General features: G+C 42.9%; 1 protein-coding gene across 1 annotated transcript in view; it reads right to left on the bottom strand.

Annotated features, from left to right (window-relative positions):
* Positions 1 to 8,536: 8,536 nt before the first annotated feature.
* The window catches only part of LOC147884621 (putative methyltransferase PMT6), a 38,672-nt gene continuing 25,307 nt past the window's right edge, over positions 8,537 to 21,901 (bottom strand). The window contains exons 6-7 of the mRNA XM_087397666.1: positions 20,888 to 21,017; positions 8,537 to 9,225 (exon numbers count right to left, since the gene is read on the bottom strand). Of these exons, the coding sequence (XP_087253792.1) occupies positions 9,061 to 9,225; positions 20,888 to 21,017 (295 nt within the window). The 3' untranslated portion in view covers positions 8,537 to 9,060. The remainder of the gene's footprint in view (positions 9,226 to 20,887; positions 21,018 to 21,901) is intronic.

Here is a 21,901-nt window from a genome sequence, read left to right as displayed (position 1 = left end):
CAAAACAATTCAAATCAGAAGGCATTGCCATATGAGGGTCGTACGCTCCTAACATTATTTCAATTCAGCTACTTCGCTTTGTTTCTTGGTCATGCAACCATACCTCCATACAATCGTGAACATACCATTCTCAATTTTGGCTCCACCTCCGATATTTCGATGGACGAAGGTGCTTGGAACTTGATGATAGAAACTTCTTCTACTAACGTATGGATCAACACCATGACTCGTTTGAAAACCCTTCTTCTCAACTATCCTAGCCTCTTTTTGGCCTCCTTTTTTTGCATTGACTGTGCTAGCTAGCCTCTTTCTGGCCTCCTATCTTATGTTTAGATTGAATGTGATGATGATTATTTAAGTTCGAAAGTCATTAGTAACACTATAACAGTCGCTACGACAATGTTGTGTGCATTTTTGTAATTTCCAAAGCCACTGTTGACCCCAGTATGTCCCCTAGAGAACTTTTAATCAAAATTCCTATCAATTAGTTGTGGAGAAAAGAAGAGGGGTGAAAGGAAAAGGGAAAAGGCATGATTAAACTAATGGATAAATGGGGGAGGGGAGGAGTTTCAATTAAAGTATAATGAAGGGTAGGGGGCCTAAAAGAAGGAGGCACATGAGATTGGAGAAGGGGGAAGGACGTTCCCTTAACAATTACGGACAAGGGGGCATTGCATGTTTTACCACTAAGAATTATTGACCCCTTTATTTTCACTAGCAATTATGAATATGGATTTAAAAGGGAGGCATGTGTTGTTTAAAAGTCACCAAGATGATGAATGAGCTACCCCCTTATTATGATGCTATTGCTAGAAGGCATGTTGCTAGCAATTATGGATATGGATACAACAAGGAAGTTGTTTACAATCACTATTGGTTTAGCACCCAGGAAGTAAAGGGGTGGTCAGCCCTAACAAAACTTGACCTTGTACAAAATTTGGCCATGATATGCTAGAGGCCACGGCCTATGCTACATGCTGCAGAAAAAATCACACCCTACTCCCATCGGAGGAAAGCATCAATGGAGCAGATAGCATGACTGATCACTAATTCAGAGGTCTCCAAAACATGACTGAAGTCGTGAAAGATTACCTTGGTTGCTGCCACAATGGTGGACGGGGCTCTAAATCCCAACTGGATTTCGTGACAAAATGAGTTTTTATTCCTTACCTCCCATATAGCAAGAAGAATAGCTGCCCTCACTTAAGGCCAGCATGCCACCAACATTGAAGGTAAGTGCATAGTATCTCCCAAGAGTGGTAGGCACCACTGATGACCCAGTAAGAACTTGGCCACCATCAGTCCAAATGAGTGGACCGCCAATTCCACTTTATGCCACACCTCCCTAGCTATGGGACATTTCCACAAGAGGTTTCTCACGTCTTCGTTCATCTTTTCACGAAGAACATAGCATGGGTTTACAACCACTCTCTTCCCAATTTTGGCTTTCACAAGCAACCAGTAATTCAGAATTTCCCACATCATGAATTTGGCTTTGCCCACTTTGCACTCTTTCCAAATTCCCATAAACCTCGACCTCCACCAGGTAGACCCCCTCCTAAGGCCCCATATCTTATTTAGTCGAGTGCATGAGCCTTGCCACCCGAGGAGCTACATGTATAGACTTCTAGCTAAGATTTTGTTGAGGGCCGCCATCTTCCCCAACCTCCAATGCACGTTCACACCATCCTCAGCCCCCGCCACAAGGATCGATGACCATCCTTTTGGAATCCTTTCCAAGACAGCCCTAATCAAGTCAGTCTCACCATCCGTCATGCGATACTCGACTCGAAGGTCCTCCATTGGTCTCTAGTCGGCCTTTATCGCATCCCATAAATCAAACCATACCCTTATACCTTTTTTGAAAAGATTCCTAGCCCCCTTCATGTCATGTCGGGAAAATGCTTCACCTTCCCTCTGGGGTGCCTTAGTCCACCATATAGACTCCAACATACTGTTGTCCCCTTTGAGCCGCTTTCTACCTCTCCATTTCAGACAATCAATGCAAAACAAAACCCGAGGTCAATATCGGGAAGGAGGAGAACAGTTTATCATACCACTTTAGGCCACTCCACGAGCCCACCCCTTTACCTTTTGCTCTCGCCAACTTTTCCTTGACAATCTCTACCCAGGGCACCGGCTTCTTGAAGAGGCACGGTAGGAGCTTTCCCAAAAGAGCCGTATTTCTGATCCTAATATCTGGCAACCCAACTCCTCCCTACAATTCGGGAACCTTCAGATGATTCCATGGGATATAATGCATCTTCTTTCTGCCTGGCTCTTCCGCCCACAGGAATAGAAGAGGGCCTCAATTTCTAGCCATTGAGATTTTTTGAAGTGCATGACGATGCCAGCTGAGGCGGCTAGGATATGCTACACCACCAAGCACCTAGCATTCCATCCTATACAGATTCCATTCCAAGCCTTGAGATTAGTTTTGATTTTGTCCTTGGACCACTAAAACCGTTGTCTGAGAGAGATGTCGAGCCCCAAAGGAGCCCCTAGATATCTTACAATCTGGCCTCTAGGGATGACCATCACCCCCTGACTTCTCGCCCAGTCAGGCGTGGCATTCGCATGGTATGGAGCAAGAACATTTTATCCCTCTATTTTAAGGCCCTACAAAAGACATTTCAAACATTTTAGCCCAGCTGCATTTCGATCCTAAGGCCCTGCAAAAGATATTAAAATCACCTCTATGAGGTGCTCGATGCTCTCTCTATCCTCTTGTATGATGGCTAGGGTGTCATCCTACGAAGAGCTGATGAGTAAAGTGATTCCCTAAAGAAAGGCAAAGGCCCCTGATCTCCCCAGTCGCCACTTTCCTCTTGATCATATTCATTAGTGGAATCGTGCATATGGCATACAAAAGGGGGGCGAGCAAGCACCCTTGGTGTATTGACCTCTTGAGTTTGAAGTCACCGACTTCCCCTCTATTGATGTAGAGAACCATCGACACATTCCCAAATAGGCACTGAACCTTCTTCATGAATCAAATCCATCCCAAAGCCCAAACAAGACAACACAACTAGTATCTAATCCCAGCAGACTCTGTCATAGGTCTTATCCATGTCGAGGCCAAGCAGCATGACCTTCTGACCAGATGCAGAGGCATAGTCCAGAGCAAGGGCCACATTCAAGATATTTTCGTAGATGTCCCTACCCCTAACGAACCCATTTTACTCCTCATCCACCACCTTACTACAAATGTCTCGAATCCTAATTGCCATCGCTTTTGCTATAATCTTGTAGGATGTATTCAGCATTGTAATAGGCCGCCAATCTCCCACCTTGATCCTGCTCTGCCTCTTAGGGAAAAGTTTCATAAGTCATGCATTAACATCTTCTGTTAATGGACCTGCCTCAACCATCGCATTCGCCATCTCTGTGAGGTCTCTGCCCCCAACACATCCCAAAAGGTTTTGAATAATTATGCGTTAAGCCCATTGGTATCTGGGACTTATCTTCCACCAGTGTATTTAAGGCCTCTTCCAGTTCCCTCACGTCAAATGGCCTAGAGAGGCGGCCCCTGTGATAATATGACACTCGAGAATCAATTCCATCTAGAGAACAATTTAATGCATCCTCCCAGTCAGAATGCTGAGAGCTGGATCTTCTCCCACAATTGCATTCAATTCCCGATGAAACGGGCATGAAACACTGCCGCCACATGCCAAAACTCGGTCACCACCACACCTTGAGCATCCTCTCCTTTGTCGATTAGATCTCTTTTTTGGTTCGTTCTTAAAGATTGAAGAAGAAAACTTTAGATAGGCAATCCCCTTGATCCAACCACCACCATAGCTGCCTACTCCTAGTCAACCTCATTTAATTCCCAATCCTAGATAGCTAGCTCAGTCTCCACCAAGAGCATACTGAGAATCGAATCTTTTGGGGTGCCTAGTACAGCATTCCTTAGAGCCTCTCTAGTGCTTGAGATCATGTGCCACTTGACCTTTTTATCCCTCCTTGCCTTACGGTATTCGTCCTTTAGCAATGCACATTACTTTGTGGGTAGCTGCATCCCATTGTCAAAGAGGATTCTTTGTGCCCGCCGCCAAAAATTTCCTAACAAGCTTGCAAATTTCCATAACCTTTTTATTGAATTTGAATGGTACATCTTTAGATCTGTCCACCTTGCATGGGAGATGGAATTTCTACCACACAGGGGTGTGGTCTAGGAGGGATGTGGTCTAAGAGGGATGTGGTCTGAGAGGGCGGTAGAGGCAATACACCTCCCTTAAAAGGGTTTGCGAGTCCACCAGGCCTCTCTTGAAATATAGAATCTATCTAATCTACCAGCCCTGAATTCACTTTTCTTCCTACAGTTGTTCCACGTGTATTTTGAAAGACCTTCAGCGACCAACTCCCTAGCATCTATCAAACCCTACTATAAACTTAACTCCTCCCATGCCTCACGCTCTCCTCCCATTATCAGAGCGCCTACATGAGTTCTATCTTCCAACCCTTCCATGGAGTTCCAATCTCCGCCTAGGATCTCCGCCTAGGACCTAGTAATCCCCTACCAAAGCCTTGCTTAAGTCACGCTAACATTCAGTTCTCTCAGCATTGGAATTTGGGGCATAAACATTGACTACCCCAAAATTGAGTCCCTCGATAGATAGAGAGACCCCAAGAACCCAGCCTTGCACACTACTAAGGGTTTCTTTTAGTTGTAACGATTTTAACACTAACACCGTTGCCCCCCCCTTCCCCCTCTTGGGACAATTAACAAAGACTGAATACCCCATTTTATCAAATGAGAACCACCACGAATCTTCACAGCCACACTTGAATTCCTGAAGAAGGATTATGCTAGACTTCACTCTCCTAATGACAAACATGCAATTTGAAGATTCTGTGGGGACTTCCCCTCAAGTGATCTCCTCACAGCATCTCCTCATCCTTGTTTTCACCATTGGGGCAGTTCTGCCCAATGGGCTCCGGGGTAGAGAATTCCTCCTTAGTGATCGCATGTGACAGCTCATCCCTCGCATGTGTTTCATCCTCCTGCCACTTAGCTTTAGACTTACCCTTCTTCCCCACCACCCTCCATTGATCTGGCCCTTGAGGTTGCGGGGTTCCATCGGAAGGCATCCGGCGGGGTTCCTTCCGTTGTCAAGACACTATTAGACTTCTCACACATGTCAACTAGATCACAAGCGGGACTCCAAGGACAGGATCGTCTTTCCCGTTCCTTCATTCGCTACCACCGTCCCTTCATTCACGGGAGAGGTCGTATCTCCCATCGCCAACGATACGTTAGCCGACTTGAGCGGGTAGTTTCTAGCAAAGTGACCAAGCCTTTTGCACACATAGCATGCATCTGGAAACGGACTGAATTTGACCTAAACCGTGAATTTAGCACCATTCCAAAACCTGACGTTGATAAACTCTGGTATTTCCTGCATTCAATCCCAGAGAATCCAGACCCTTTTCCAAACCCATGCGCCGAGAGCCAGGTGGATGGTGGAATCTTACATTAGGGGAGAAATGGGTCCCAAACGGGGGCCTCCAATTAGTGTTTCCTAATTTCAAGGAATTAGAGAGGGATTTGAGGTGTACCAATGAGAGTGCTTCTTTGTGTGGGACACTAGTATGTTGTGTTGTCCAAAAGGACATGTTGAGTATTTATGGTTGGGGAGACCTCTCACCCATGGTTTAGACCCATGGTCCTCACTTCTAGCCACTAATCTGATCTCATCCAAGGGAGGAGGTGAGAGCAAATGGTGCTTCAATCTGGGCCATCCAAACAGGTGCTTCAATCTGGGCCCTTGATCTTGGATCTTCATCTCCACCATCCAAAATGTGCCTTCATCTTAGCCCTCCAAACAGGCGCCTCCATCTTGGCCATTGATCTTGGATCTAGATCAAGGGTGCACATGAAAAGGCACCTTTTCCCTCTTAATGAGGCCTCCACAAAGTCAAACCTTGCCCTCCTCTTGTCAAATCTTACCACTTGGAGCCCACCAAAGCCTTTGATCCATCCACCACCCATCTCCATCTAAAGGCCAAGGTTGATCAATTTCAAACCATATCAGTTGAGTAAATGCTAAGGGACCCTTAGCCCATGGGTTACCATAGTGGTTCACTTGTAATTAACTTAATCCATTTCTTAATCAATTCCTTATGTGGCCCTTTTGAGACCCCAATTCTCCCCTAATGAGAACTCTTCCAAGAGAGACAGCCAGTTTACCAATGTTATTCCCAAGCACCGAGCAGTCATGTAGCAAGAAATCGTCGATGATGAACTCAGGGGACCAAGGAATAATAAGCACCGGGGCTCCGCAAACTGAAAGGCGCAATCCCGTAACTTGCTCTCATACACACCATAAATTCTTTGAACTCCTCATACAACGATATGCGTCCCATAAAGAAGTAGAGGCCACCCCGAGCCAGTTTCTCCAACTCCAGGCGAATCTCCCCCACATCCAACTTGCACTCCACTCCATGCGCCTTACCTGATTCATACCACGGTCTCCGCTCCACTTCCTTGGCACGTCTAGTCGCCTCGTTTTGAATGATTTTCTGAAGATCCTCCTTGAGTAGCAGGGTAAAGCCACTTTGTAACTTCTTCGTAAGCACCTCCACATATGATGGCGTAGCACCTTCCCCATCCTGAGCTCCATCGCACTCCTGATCTATCGAATCCATGGCGACCTCCAATGGACATCGCTTCGTGCACTCATCCTCACCATTCATTTCCTCACACATATCGATAGAGGCTTGGACCATAGAGGTTAATTAACCTATGCTTGTCCATGGATTAATTGACTTATTTGGGTTAATTAATTTATTTTAAGCTATGTCTAAGAAGAGTGCACATTCTTTAAGAGGGTAGGATTGGAACCCACAATGTTGTCTTTCGCACATGCGAGCCCTACCACTAAGCTATAGAGTGGAAGAGTATACCTAGTGCTAACTAAAATATTATAAATTGTCCCTCTTCTCCCTCACCCTTTAGTAGTGCCTTCCTCTTTAAAGCCCCCTTCAAATGGTCCCCATTCCCCTCCCCCTTTAGCACGTGCCTTCTTCTTTAATGTTCCCTTCTTATGTGGTCTCTTAATTGAAACTCCTCCCTCCCCCCTTTATCCCTTAGTTTAATCATGCCCTTTCCCTCTTCCTTTTCACCCCTCTTCTCATCCCAACAACTAATTAATGGGAATTTCCCATTTTATGGTGGGACATTTCGGTGTAAGCACAAAACACAAGAACTAATAATAATGAGACATTTTGCTACATTTGCAAACTAGGCAGTTATTCTGAGTATAATTGCATACGCAACTCATTCAGAAGGAAAAGTATTACAGGAGAACATGCTAGGAACAGGAGGGTGGGGGGGGGGGGGGGGGGCGGGGAGAACAATATTAAGAAGTAAGAACTTCAGTATCAATAATGGTTTAACTTCATTTGCTACATTTCTGTTGGAGATTCCAACTTGGGGATCCAATGTCTTGCTTGGCTTCTAGATTCTAATTTCCCTTGTTAATTCTCGATTTCCCCCTCATTAGATCCATTACTTTGTCTCAGCGTCTTGCTATTCTTCCACTCTTACCTTGCCTCTTTGTAGCCCTATCTTAATTATCAAGTTCTTGTCTTTTTTCACTAACATTTTAGGCTCCTATAACACTCCTTTCTTTCAGCTGGCACATTTCCTTTCTCCCATTGCAGATTATTTTACCCCATTATATGCACAATCATTCGCAGAAAATATGCCATACGTAAATGCATCTACACAAATCTATTTGTTCAAGACTTGCTTATGGAAGCCCGTGCAAACCTGTGCTAGCTTTCTTTGGAATCTCTTCTATTAATTTCTGAAGTTAGTCCTTTGTGAGCTGGCAGTCTTTTGTATTAACATTTCCCTCTACCATAATTGCCGTGACCTGACTGCATTATCTCTATCATTGAGGACAACCACTTGGTAAATGTTCATCTGTAACTGTAAGACTAATGTAACAAATTGGACCTCTCCCATTCCTGAGAAATAATGTACCAGCCTCACTCACTGGCTGCTTCCTTCACATATTAATCTGAATCATTGTTTAATCACCTATCAATCTATCTTCTAAAATATGATTTTAGACATTATTTTACAGGATTTGGTTTAGGCCATGCAATGATGTCATCGGAGGGAACCAAGCTGAGGCAAGACATTATAATAGTATCACACCTTGCTCCAATGAGGCACATGCTAAAGGTCCATGCTAAGTGGTTTTTCAAGTTGTAGGATTGCAATAGGATTTTCTTTTCTCAGAAATAAGAATATGGTTTGTTTTTTTTCACCCCCTCACTCTTAGACCTAGATAGACAGCAAGACTTTCTCTCCCCCACCTGATTTACCTACTTGAATTTGCCATTATATGCTTTAACCTATGTCTGGCCCCAATGTTTCTCAATAGTGTAATGTTCTAAGAAGTAAAAAGAAGTCCTTTAGCCAAGAATTAAAAAACAGCACTGGATAAATAGACTGGTTTGCACAAAATTTTATCCATTTATAAATTCTCATGCATCTTCTGTATTCCTCTACCCCCTATCGAAACAGAAAGCAAATAAATTGCAAAAATCTGCATCACTGGCTAAATACGTTGCTGGTTCATTGTACATCAATTAAATTTGCAAAAGAGTTTGTGAATGAGTGCTCCTCAAGGACAGTATCAGAAACTTGGTAGGACAGCAAAGCTGAAATCTCCAACAGTAATATATTGACGACTACTTTCACTTTCATGCATAACCTTTGTAACCACTGCTTCAATGCATGTACAGGCGATGATCTTTTGAACTCCCCCTGTACTTTTGAGTCTAATAAAGTGTTATAAGGTTTGACAAAGAAACTCTCCTTTTGTAAACAATATTGCTGGAGACCCCAGGATACAAAGATACAAGAATGAATATGCCCTTCATGCTTTCTGACCAAAATTTACAATGTGCATATGCTTTTAAATCCCACTTCTTAAAAGCCTCAACTTTGTGTCAAGGATTGCCCCCACAGTTTTTGAGTAAATCCTGTGCACACCTGTTACAATTCTCGTACTGAAGAACAAACTTGGAAACATGTGTTCACTCAATCAACCAGAACCTTTTGCGGCATACCAATAGCTGTTCTTTACGGTGTTGCTCACCGTTTACATAGATGTTGTGAATGCTGACATTCCAAAGAAACTTTGGAGCAAGGGATGCAGCTTCTTGCACAACAGATGGAGAATCCCGAATTAGCACAAAACCCTGCAAGCCATTGCATACACATCAACTTTTCTAGTATTTGCACTTCTTTTATTTAAATGCAGAAGCCCACATGAAGAAGTTAGTGCCTTGCCAACAACCTAATTTAAGCACAACGGCACACATTATGTATGTTTGTGTGTGTGTGTGTGTGCGCGCGCGCGCGTGAGTGTTTCTAGTGGGGGGTGTGTGTGTGTGTGTCGAGAGAGAGAGCTGAGAGGAGCCAGCCCTTGCAGATCAGCCCGAAAGCATCCTGTAACTAGCCCGTGAGCTTCAGCCCCCTGTTGCGCTGCATCAACGCCCTGAACCTGATCTTTTCGAGCAGATATAAGCAGCCGTACAGCTCGTCAGACCTCCGTACAGCTTCCGTACAGCTGTACGGCCTGTACGGCCATTTTCGCCTGCTGCAGCCTGCTGTTCCTGCATCAGCTCTGGTCCCCGGTCTGTTTTCTGCGCAGGGTTTTGCACCCGGACTACAGCCACGTCCTGATCTTGAAGGCCTTCGCTCCCATCTCTCTCCTCTTCAGTCTCTGGGGCTGCTGCATCTTTCCCATCGCCAAAATCTGCTATTTCCCTTTGAAATATATTTCATCTGGGGTTTTTCTGCTGGTTTTTTTCTCTTTTCCCTCTACAGAACTGATTTCTATCCTATCTTGGCCTCTACATCCTTTTTTCCCTTCTTTCTCCTTACAAATCTACTCTTTTGCTCTTCTCTGTGGGCTTCCTGTGGGCTTTTCTTGGGACTGGTTTTTTTCCTCTACTACCACTTTACAGGTATCTCCTTTCTGAGCTCCAACTTTTACAAAGACATGGTTGAATATTCTTATGAAAAGACATTTCAAAAGGAACGTTTGGTTCACTGCAAGAAACAAAGGCAGGCTGAGGGTCAGCATGACCCAGTTCATGATACTCTTGAGGCCCAACTGGTCTACGATGTCATGCATGAAGGATTTGCAGACACCAGGAAAGAGTGGAAAGACTCGGTTCCATCAGTTGGCCTCATGGTGGAAGTAGATGGAATTGTGGATCCTGTCAGAGAATATGCTAAAAATGCAGTAATTTTATTTTTTCTTGGCCGGATGCCACCTGCTGCAGAGATAGGCAACTGGTTGACTCGCTAAAAATGCAGTAATTTTATTTTTTCTTGGCCGGATGCCACCTGCTGCAGAGATAGGCAACTGGTTGACTCGCACACTGGCTGGCTCGTTTGTTCGCAAAGTGCACTATGCAGCCAGGGGTTTTTTTGAGGTTATTATGGTGGACGAGCTACACAGACAAATGCTTTTGGAACATTCCCCTCTTTTTTTTGGGCAACAAATGGTGCATGTATTGCCATGGTCTCCCACAAGGGACTATCAGGCTTTAATCCGACATAGATGCCCGGTCTGGGTTGAAGTTGTAGACTTCCCACAATGCATGGCCTCACTCTTGCCTAAAATTGCAGCTTCTTTAGGTAAAGTGGTCTGCCCACCACGGCCTAATGGCAATTCAAATCGATTTTGCATTCTTTGGGATACTGATAATCCCACACCGGACTCTTATTCAATCACGGTGAATAATGTGGATATGGGAAGTGCCTTTTACAAACTGAAATGGGGATTATTTGCAGGGGCTTGTTTTGACTGCAAAAAATTTGGACACATGGCTTCACAGTGTCCAATGAATCAGCATAAAATGCCTCCTGCTGTTTTACCAGTTCAAATGCCTACCAAGGATGCTCCTACTTCTATTGCAAATAAAAACAAAGGTAGTAGACAGCTTTCTGGAATTCACGATAAAGGCAAAGCTCAAGTGGTTTCAAATGGGAATGTTTCTTCACATTCACCTCCTGCTATTCAACCTTCGACAAAAGGACAGAAACCTCCAATTGATGGATGGCAAAGTCCAAGAAAAGTTATTTCTGCTAAAAGACTTCCACCCCCTCGTACTTGGAATGGTGCGTCTTCCAGTGGAAACACCCCAGAGGTCAATACAGGAATTGGGATCACATGGGCTGCAGTGACAGCCAGCAAAACACTCTTCCATGAAGAAGAGGTTGCTGCTCTGCTGTCTACTCCTCAAGTGGATATTTCTTCTCAGGGGAAAAACATTAACCCTGAGATAGAAATGCAGGGTTGACATCATGAAATTTGCTGTTGTACATAGTTGTTATATTACTATAAATATCTGTAAATATGACTGCTCATATCAAATGTTTTACACTCAATGTCCAGGGGATGTGTGACAGTAGGAAATGAAAAACAGTGTGGCTGTACATCAATAGATTTCAGCCTGACATAGTGGCACTGCAAGAACATAACCAACATGTCTATGCAAGAAAGACAGGACACTACTGTGGCTATGACATTTTCTATGCTGGAGAGCACTCTTTCTCAGAAGTGGTCATTTTGATCAAACATGAGCTCCAACCAGTTATTGCTTTAAATGACCACAAAGGCAGATGGCTTGTTCTTCAATGCGTTATTCAAGGAGAGGTGTTTGAATTTGCCTCTGTTTATGCACCTCAATCCTCTAGAGAAAGAACTGAAATCTGGGATGCCATGCAACAATATCCATGGAGATATCATGCCTTTATATGTGGGGATTTTAATAATGCTCCTCAACAGGGAGACAATACCTCCAGACATACTCATATGTTAACCCCTGAAAGGCATGCATGGTCACAATTACTGATGCATCTGGATTTGGTGGACCTTTGGAAGGAATTACAGCCTTTGTTACCTGGATACACATTCCAACATAATGCTCTTTCTTCTTATCAGGCACGTCTGGATCGATGGTATAGTGTAGCTCCGCAACAAAATGGGGATTTTACATGCAAAATGTGGATTGACTATGCCTTTGTGCATTCACATCATGCACCTCTATGGTTGCGGTTATCCTTTCATGATATGCTAGATGATAGATTGCCACAAAGGCGCCATTTGATCGTGAACAATAGCTACTTGCAACATGCTGTGTTCAAGGCCATGGTTACTGAAGCATCTCACTCTTTGTCTTCTTGCAGCCATGTTCATATTGATGATGCCTGGGATTCTTTTGTTTCCAAAATGCAAGTTGTGATAAGAAGTTACGGCAAGTCTTACATGAAGACTCTAAGGGAAACTATTGCTCAGGCCAAACTTACTTGTCACGACCTCACTGAACTCAGCCATCTTCGTTCGTTGTCCCTGCATGAGCAAACAACATTATGCCAGGCCAGACATTGTCTTCAACTCAATGATCATAGAAAACTGGTCAAATGGGAGACTAGAGCCAGACAAAGAGCCTTTACAGATAAAGGCTGCTCTTCCAAAGAATTTTTCAAAAGCTTGCATCAGAGAAGATTAAAAACAGAAATTTGCAAGGTGCTCATGCCTGATGGATCATGGACCACCTCAAGGTCACAGCTTGCTTCTGTTTGTGTGCAACATTTTTCTCAGCAATTTGGTTCTGCAGTTCCTCCCTCACAGCAAGCTTTGGTTGCACGAAATTTGCTGTTACAACATGTTTCTCCTATTATTTCCACTACTCAAGCTTTGGAATTGGAGGAACCTTTTACTGAGAGGGAACTGTCAGATGCAATCAAATCCTGCGGAAGATGGAAATCTCCAGGATGGGACGGTCTTACGGTTGAGTTTTTTCTAGAATATTGGCCTCTTTTGAAGCATACATTGCTGCATATGGTGAATTCTGCATGGCAAAATCAGAAAATGCCAGACGCATGGAAGAGAGGTATTGTTAAACTCCTTCCAAAAAAACAAATCTGTGAATCTTTGGCAGACTGAAAACCTATCACCCTTATGCCAGTCATTTACAAAGTCACTACAAAAATGATTGTTGATCGGCTAAAGGGGTTTCTACATGATGGGTTGCATTCTGCCCAATATGGCTTTGTCCCGCGTAGGCATATCACATATAACATTGCTAATGCCTATGTTGGAATTGAATATGCCAAATACACGCAGCAAGATGTTTTATTATTGCAAGTTGATATTGCCAAAGCCTTTGACACGGTTAAATGGGATTTTATTTCATCGACTATGCACGCATTGGGATTTGGCACAAAAATGCAGCAAGTTATCACTTGGCTATATCAAGATAGTAAAGCTGCATGCATACTTTCAGGGGATATTTCTACATCCTAGACTCTTGGCTGTTCTGTTAGGCAAGGATGTCCCCTAAGTGCTTTACTTTTTGCAATAGCCACTCATCCGATGCTTCAATATCTGGACCACCTTTTGGACACTGACCGGTTGCATGGTTTGGAGATTACTGGCAGTCGCAGCATGATCGCTCAAGCATATGCTGATGATTCATTCTTTACTCCAAAAAATACTCTGAGTGATCTGTCCATGATTATGCAGGCTCTTTCTACATATGGATTGGCTGCTGGTCTTCGGGTTAATTTTCAGAAATCCAAATTGTTGCCGTTGCATGAACAGGAATGGCACAGTCTTCTGTGGCCTGGGAAAATTGTCCCCGCCTCTCAATTTATTCGACATCTCGGCTATCCTCTAGGTTGGGAACTCACCCGTTCCCAACAAACTGATTGGGTGTTGACAAAGTTGAGGGAAAAACTTGAATATTGGAAGCTTGCAACTTGGCCACTACATGTTCGTTTGCTAATCGCACCATTCATTTTGATAGCATACATACAGTTTTATCTGCCTCTCATTATGTTCACTAAGGCAAAGATGAACTCCTTTATGTCAGCTATCATGGAAATTTTCTGGTGTGCTAAAACTGGCAAGAAAAGTCTGAGATTACTCTCTATGCATCGTCTCTGTTCTCCAAAGATGCACGGGGGTCTGAACATTCTCAATATTCACATGCATTTACTTGCTCACAGAGGAAAAATGATGTTGCAATTTATGCAAGGAGATCAGCCATGGGCTTTAATGATCCGCTCTCTCTTATTACATATTCATACTTCTGCATTTGGGCATTGGCAGCCCACTCCGTGGGATTTCATATTTGGCTCTATCCAAGGCAAGATCAGAGGCTTCCCTTTTGTTTCTCGCCTGCTTCTTGATTGGAAACATATCTTATCCCACTTGGAATGGCATGGCCGAGACTCTTTGTCGGGAAACTCCTTGAGGGCTGAGAATATTTATTGGTCTAAAGTATTCCACCCTTCTTTGGCCATTCAAGAACCAAGACGTTCTTACTTTCTCTCCTTCAAAGGCATCACTTCTGTGGCAGATGTACTTCAGGATGATGGCACACTTTTATCCTTTTCCATGGCTGCCAGCAAATACGGTTTGGGAACTCATTATCGTCCTCTCTGGCATCATTTTTCAGCAATGCTTCAACCGTTTTTGCCAGTACCTCGCATGGAACTTCAAAACAGGCTTGAGGATTGGTTTTTACACTCTTCTTACTCTTCAGCCCGTCCCTTGAAGTTCACATATTACAGTGCCATCACTCTATAAAGTGCTATTACTTCTGCCTTGGATTTCTAACAAGCAAATACTATTTGGCATATGGATCGCCCACTAAAGTGGTGGAGCAAAAGGCTGCGTCTCCTTTGGCATTACAACGTCCCTCTTCGACAACAACTTTTTCTTTGGCGAGTCCTGCTTGGCATTTTTCCATCTGGCCAGCTACTTGCACACAGACATATTGCTCCGGCTGTTTGTCACAGATGCTTACACCCCACTGAATCTGTGCTACACATTTTTTAGTTCTGTCCACATACTTGCACCTTCATCGCTCTCATCCGACAGAGGCTTCGAGCGAGATTTCCTACTGCTACTTTTGGCAGGCTTTTCTGGTTATTTGGTTTTCATCCACTGAGACAGGGTTTTGATTTGTTTTTTATATGGGTACGCTACTGGGCACTATGGACTTTATGGATGGACAGAAATCATAGAGTCTTTGGTGATCCCCTTTTTTCATCCTTTATCTTTTTCAAACGATCTCTGCAGCAATCATTCTATGATTGTGTTCAGACTCGTTTGATTGATCAGGATGTGTATACAGCTTATACTGAGATCTTTAGTTGAGTAATAGTTACCTCAGTTTAGAAGTAACTATGAATGTAATTATTTCACAGCAATAAAAGATTTCTTCACAAAAAAAAAAGTGTGTGAGCGTGTGCGTGTGCGTGTGCGTGTGCGTGTGCGTGTGCGTGTGCGTGTGCGTGTGCGTGTGCATGTGTAAATTTTTTTTCGTACAGTCAAAAATCCATACGATTTTGTCCATACAGCCGGGAAAAGTCTGTACAGTTTTGTCCATACAGTCCGTAAAAATCCATACCGTTTTGCTATCAGAAATTCAGAGGGGAGGGGGATCATACTATCAAAAATCCGTACGATTTTGTCCGTACAGCCAGGAAAAATCCATACAATTTTGTACCTGTTGTGCTTTCCTCCTTGTAAAGCGTTGCTGCTTCCAAGCTTTAACTCGAATGGCGGATTATTCCTATGAGAAAACCTTTCACAGTTTATGAGGTTATGCATGAAGGGTTTGAAGAAACCCGCAAAGGTTGGAAAGATCCACTTCCCACCACTGGCATTATGGTGGAAGTGGATGATATATTTGATCCAGTTAAGGAGTATGCAAAGCATGCAATTATAATTTTCTTCCCAAGACGGATGCCTACTGCAGCAAATGTTGGGAATTGGTTGACTCGAACCCTGGGTGGTTCTTATGTCAAAAAAGTTCATTATGCAACGAGGGGTTTTTTTGAGATCATCATGGTTGATGAGGAGCACCGTCAGGTTTTGCTGGAGCACTCTCCTCTCTTCTATGGCCAACACATGGTCCATGTCCTGCCTTGGTCTCCCAACCGGGATTATAAAGCATTGATTCGGCATCGTTGCCCTGTTTGGGTAGAAGTTGTGGATTTTCCTCAATGCTTGTCTTCTCTTCTACCTAAAATTGCAGCTTCCCTCGGTAAGGTGGTATGTCCACCGCGACCCAATGAAAATTCGAATCGCTTCTGCATTTTGTGGGATACGGATCATCCCACTCCAGCTTCATATTCGGTTACTGTGAATAATGTTTCCATGGGGAGTGCCTTTTACAAGCTCAAGTGGGGACTGTTTGCAGGTGCTTGCTTTGAATGCAAGCAATTTGGGCACATGGCTTCACAATGCCCTTCCCGAGCTCCACGGATGCCAATGCAAGCTGAAATGGTTCAGCCTTTGAATAAGAATGCAAATGCCTCTTCTGTGGTCAAAGACAAAGGGGTCAAACAGTTTTTCTCTGTTCAAGACAAAGGCAAAGCCCCGGCTGTCTCAAATGGTAATGCTTCTTTTCCTGTACTTTTGTCCTCTCCACCTCAAGGGAGGGGGGAAATTTTTTTGATTGATAGATGGCAAACTCCTCGCAAAGTGATCTCCCCCCGGCGACCTTTGCCTTCTCAAACTTGGAGTGGTGCATCCTCTCATGGGAAAATACCTGCTGAAAACTCTGGTGTTGGCTTGACCTGGGCTGCTGTGACTCCAAATTGGACCTTGTTTCCTGAAGAAGTAGTTGCACTTTTGTCCTCTCCTCACGTATTACAGCCCATGCTTCCTAGCTATACCTTTCAGCATAATGCTCAATCTTCTTATTGGGCACGCTTGGACAGATGGTATCAGGTTGATCCATAGCATTGTGATGCCTTTACTTGTCAAATTTGGGTTGATCATGCTTTCACACATTCGGATCATGCTCCTCTTTGGTTGAGGCTTTCCTTACATGAATTTCCCACTGACAGATTGCCTTGCCGAAGGCTTTTGCTGATTAATAATAGTTATCTAGAGCATGCTGACTTTAAAGCCTTCGTCTCTAATGCTATTCAGCCTCTCTCGTTCTTGGTCAACATCTCGTTCGGAGCTTGCTGATTTATGTGTGCAGCACTTCTCCACTCATTTTGGGCATGTGGATACTCTTTCTCCTCGGGTCGTGTCTGCACGTCAACTTCTTTTGCAGCATATTCATCCAATTCTATCTGATGCTCAGGCTTTGGAACTTGAACATCCCTTCACTGAAAGGGAATTGTCTGATGCACTGAGATCCTGTGGTAGATGGAAATCTCCAAGATAGATGATGCTAGTACTGTGCTCCCCTTTTCTCTAGCAACCATTACATATGGATTAAGCCCTCATTATCGTCCTTTGTGGTGACAAATTACTTCTATGCTTTCGCCTTTTGTTCCGATTCCTCCTTTGGAACTCCAGGACCGGCTGGAAGATTGGACTTTGACTTCTCCAGAATCCTCTTCTCGTCCTTTGAGGCTATCTCAGATTACTGTACCTGCATTGTATAAAATCCTTTTGCCTCAGCCTTGGGTTTCAAAGAGAGGTGATTCTGTTTGGCGAATGCATCGCCCAGCCAAGTGGTGGAGGAAAAGATTACAGCAACTTTGGGCCTATAAAGTACCGCTTCGGCAACAGGTTTTCTTTTGGCGAGTTCTTTTGGGAGTGTTTCCATCTGGACAACTATTAACTCATCGACACATTGCTCCTGCACTTTGCCACAGATGTTTTGCTTCTTCGGAGACTATGCCTCACTTGTTTTGGCATTGTTCGTAGTTTTTTTATCTGCTTCGACAGCGCCTGCGAGCGAGATTCCCATCTATTCCGTTTGGGAAGTTCTTCTGGCTATTTGGGTTTCATCCATCCAAACCAGAGTTTCATCTTTTCTTCGTTTGGGTTCGCTACTGGGCACTATGGACTTTATGGACCTATAGGAATTGTAAAGTCTTTGGTAATCCTACTTTCTCTCTGTTTGGCTTTTTTAGGCGTTCTTTGCAGCAAAATTTCTTTGATTGCTTGCAGACCTGCTGCATAGATCATGAGGTCTTTTTGGCATATACTGAAATTTTCAGTTGATGTAATTGTAGCACCTTATTTTGAGGTTGCTACTCATATAATATAATCAATCAAAGATCTCACCCAAAAAAAAGTGTGTGTGCACGCGTGTGCGTGTGCGTGTGTGAGAGAGAGAGAGAGAGTGAGACAGATTATTACCTACATCTGTATATATGTATACACACACACGAGCTCCACTATCAAAATTGTGCTCTCCCTTGAAGACAAGCAATAGTCACGCTGGGGAGGCGCTTTAGGATGAAGAAATGGTAGGTTGTATTGTGCGAGACTGGGTTAGGGGAATCAAGAGTGGCTAAACCATTAGGCCACAAGCTCAAGGATAGCTCAGATTAAAAATTATCACAAAAACGTGAATAGAAACTGGATCCTTGGACCTTCAGGAATAGGAAGATCTCTCGCTTCGTTGGCTTTCTATTCATGGAGGGGTTGCAACTAATAACTGGAGAAAGGTTCACCATTATCTTATTCAATTTTGTCTTACAGATATTGTTTCAGTTTCCCAATTCATATCCCCCTGAGCACCAGTGGATATGACCCGCAGATCATTGCCAGTATCATTGCCTGGCAAATCTGGAGAGCTAGATGCATACAGGTCGTGGAGATAATACACATTCATCCTTTTTCGACCTTTTGTTGCACCTGGATATAGCATAATGGCTACATTGTCAAGAATCCAGGGGTCTTCCAGATCAGCAATTGCAAAGAGGAGGAATTTTCTCAGAGAACCGGAGACACAGCCCCTTCTACTGTAAGTCACCCTCTGGTTTGTTTTGGCATTTTCTGCCAACTTCTTGGTTTTTTAATGCTTCTCATTGTGTATTGAACCTTGAGCTCATGTATTGGTTATTTCATACTCAATAGAAGTTTCTTTTGGGGGGGGGGTGCAAAAAAGGAATTCAACACATTTGATCGATCCGCAATTAAAAAAGACGATCTAGAAGACATGGGACACTAAATCGTGTGAATGAGGTCACATTAGCAAGCTTGAGTAAGTCGATCTGTCATATGTTCACAATAATCAAGCCTTCAAGGTTGAGTTAGCAAGCTCACCACATAGCCAGGAGTGTAAAACCCCGAAACTTGAGGTCTAGAACACCTTGGAAGCTGGTCCATTTGATGGTCTGAACATGGTCCATTTGATGGTCTGAACATGGGACCCATATGACATACCCCTTCTACCAAGCTAGTGCTCTTGGCCAGCTGGTCTATATGCTTTGAAAATTTGAAAGGCATGCATGAGATTAGGAGGCTTTATGAAAGCCAAAACCTTGTTGAAAGTAATCCTTGCAAGTGCTTGAACAACTGGTAGACGGGGAAAATTCCACATCTAAGGGGTAGACAAGATCATGAAAGGACAAGAAATCAGTCATTTTCAAGTTTTCAATGACTGCAAGTGCTTGAGTTTATGAGTGCCAGTATAACAAGAAGTCAATCACTTTCTAGCAACTCACAACACACTACCTCTTGTGACACTGTGAGATCGCAGGGGGCACCCATTTTGACACTGGCAGGTGCTTGCTTATTGGCCAACCTACCTTACCAACTCAATCTTTGGTACACATTAGGCTATCCTCAGCTTATGTTTCATCAGATGCATGCTTTGTGGACATGCGATTTCCAATAAGCACGTAATTTAATTTACTTGAAAGTAAAGAATGGAATAAATTCAGAACAACAAAAATATGTATATCACACATGGCTTACACAGAGAGTGGATTTAGAGAGAATTGGAAAATAAAGACATAAGACATGGTATGGGGTACAAATGAGGACTATCCCCTACCAGGGCTAAAAACATTAGTATATCACTTTTGAGTAAAGAAATACTTAACTTGAATTCAATAGTTTTGGACAAACCATTCTAGTATTCCTAAAACATATGACAGCTCAATTATAAATACACTTATTTCTCCTCCAAAACAGACAGAAATGACTTCGTAGGTCCTCTATCAAGGAGCTAGGAGATGTCCAAATAACCAAAGCATCTCCCAAAACGCTCTATCCATATGGAAACTCGAGAAGGATGACCTGAGAGCAAAAACCTCAACCAACGGGTACAATCTCTTACATTAGTGTCAATTTCACCAAAAAAGGATTCTTGTCCTTTCAGAAAGATTTGGTAAAGCTGTTCTCCACGTAAAGTCTCTTGGAAAGATCAAAGAGCAAACTTTGGAACTTCTTTCTCAATGGCTCTTAACAATTCGAAAAAGAAATCCAAATTTTTATGCTTTTCAAAGAGAGTTTCCTTAGAAAAGCAGTAGGGAGGATTGAAGTGTATGCAATAACAATAACATGTCCTGAGGATTCTTTCAACAAAAGAGGGATATTTTGAGTCCTTACAACAACAATGCTACGTAGGATGGCTGTGTTTTCTATGCTTCGTAAGGTTTCTACAAAAAAGTTTGTTGTGCTAAAATTTTCAAGTACTTCCAAACAATCATAGGATGATTCCAAATCCCTCTAACATGAGGAATAACAATCATAGCTTGAGGCAGCCTCAATATAGAACTTGGACCCATTCTGTCAAGGTCACAAGAAATAGTGATCGTACACTTTTTCTTTGGATGAGAAACTTTTTTTAAGGAGAAACTTGAGGTTTCAAATCCTTTCTAGCAACCATGACAATTGGGTGTAATGTAGATTACTTAATTAAAGATCTTGGAAAAGAAATCTTTCTAAAGTAAATAAAGTAGAAAATAACTTAACTTATTTTTTCCATGACCTTAACCAAAAACATTGAGTCGTCATTTATTCCATAACTTTGGAAACAAAACTATTTGAAAACCTTCTTGATCTACCTGGAAATTCTCTATTCAAGTCTTCATAAGAAAACAATGTGAAATATTTCTTCCAACTCTCACCAGGGGACGTAATATGCGATCCATCTCCAACATGATGTCCACCATGTGACAACCCTTTTTCTTAGTAGACAATACACGAAAGGCATGAAGAAGATCATATGACCTTGGGTATGTTGAAAATGGTTCACACCTAGAATGTACCATCCATGAGAGAAGATACTTTAAAAACTCCACTCGCAATAAACAAGATCCGTACACTAACAATTAGAGCAAGCATATGCAATCACACAAAGTTGTAGCACCTTTAACTTCACAAGATTACAATCAATGGGGAAAGGGTCATTCTATATTCAAGCATAGATGCATAATAAAATCATCCTTTTTTTCAAATGCAGCATCTGTTGGTAAAGTTGCTTGAGTTCGCCACAGAAAGGCATTTGTATATAGTTCTCATTCGTTAACATGATTTTCAAAAAAAAACGTTATGGAAATCACAGTTAGCACTTATCCTGTGTTCGACAGTCAATACCATTTAGATATTTCCTATGTAAACTATCCCATGGAGCATTGGTTGTTCCATATAACACTCCGTGTCCAAGTCTAAGCTTCTAGGAGGTTGCTTTAAGCCTTCACATAAACAAACCTAGGAGCTTTTTTCGACTACAATTGACTCAAATCAACTATGTAGCTTCAACCCAATCCTACAAGCTTAGTTTGAGATTCTTGCACATTAGCAAGAAACAAGATCCTCTAGTGTCAGCTCTTACACTTCACCGTGCCTAAATATTACCAAAATGTCTTGCACAAACTGAAAAAATTATTTGCATGATGTGTAAATGGGCATGGGTGCATCTAAATGTGTGAAAGAAAGGTTATGAAAGTCTTTGAAAGACCAAAGGTTCTATGAGACTGAATGAGAAAAAACCTGAATGGGTGGAGCCACTAAGCGGGCATCCATCTAAGAAAAATACAAATACTAAATATTGGAACACACACAAAGAAAGAAAGATCTGCAATAAGGTATCTCTATGGTCATCCTCTGCGTTTGTCTGAGGCACCAGGTCCATTGGTCGA

Source organism: Dipteris shenzhenensis, chromosome 26 (assembly GCF_047967505.1).
Source record: "Dipteris shenzhenensis isolate YYH24624 ecotype China chromosome 26, Dip_SZ_1.0, whole genome shotgun sequence".
Classification (NCBI taxonomy): Eukaryota; Viridiplantae; Streptophyta; class Polypodiopsida; order Gleicheniales; family Dipteridaceae; genus Dipteris; species Dipteris shenzhenensis.
Note: the sequence above shows the minus strand (reverse complement) of the source record. Positions and strands in the feature narration are given on the sequence as shown.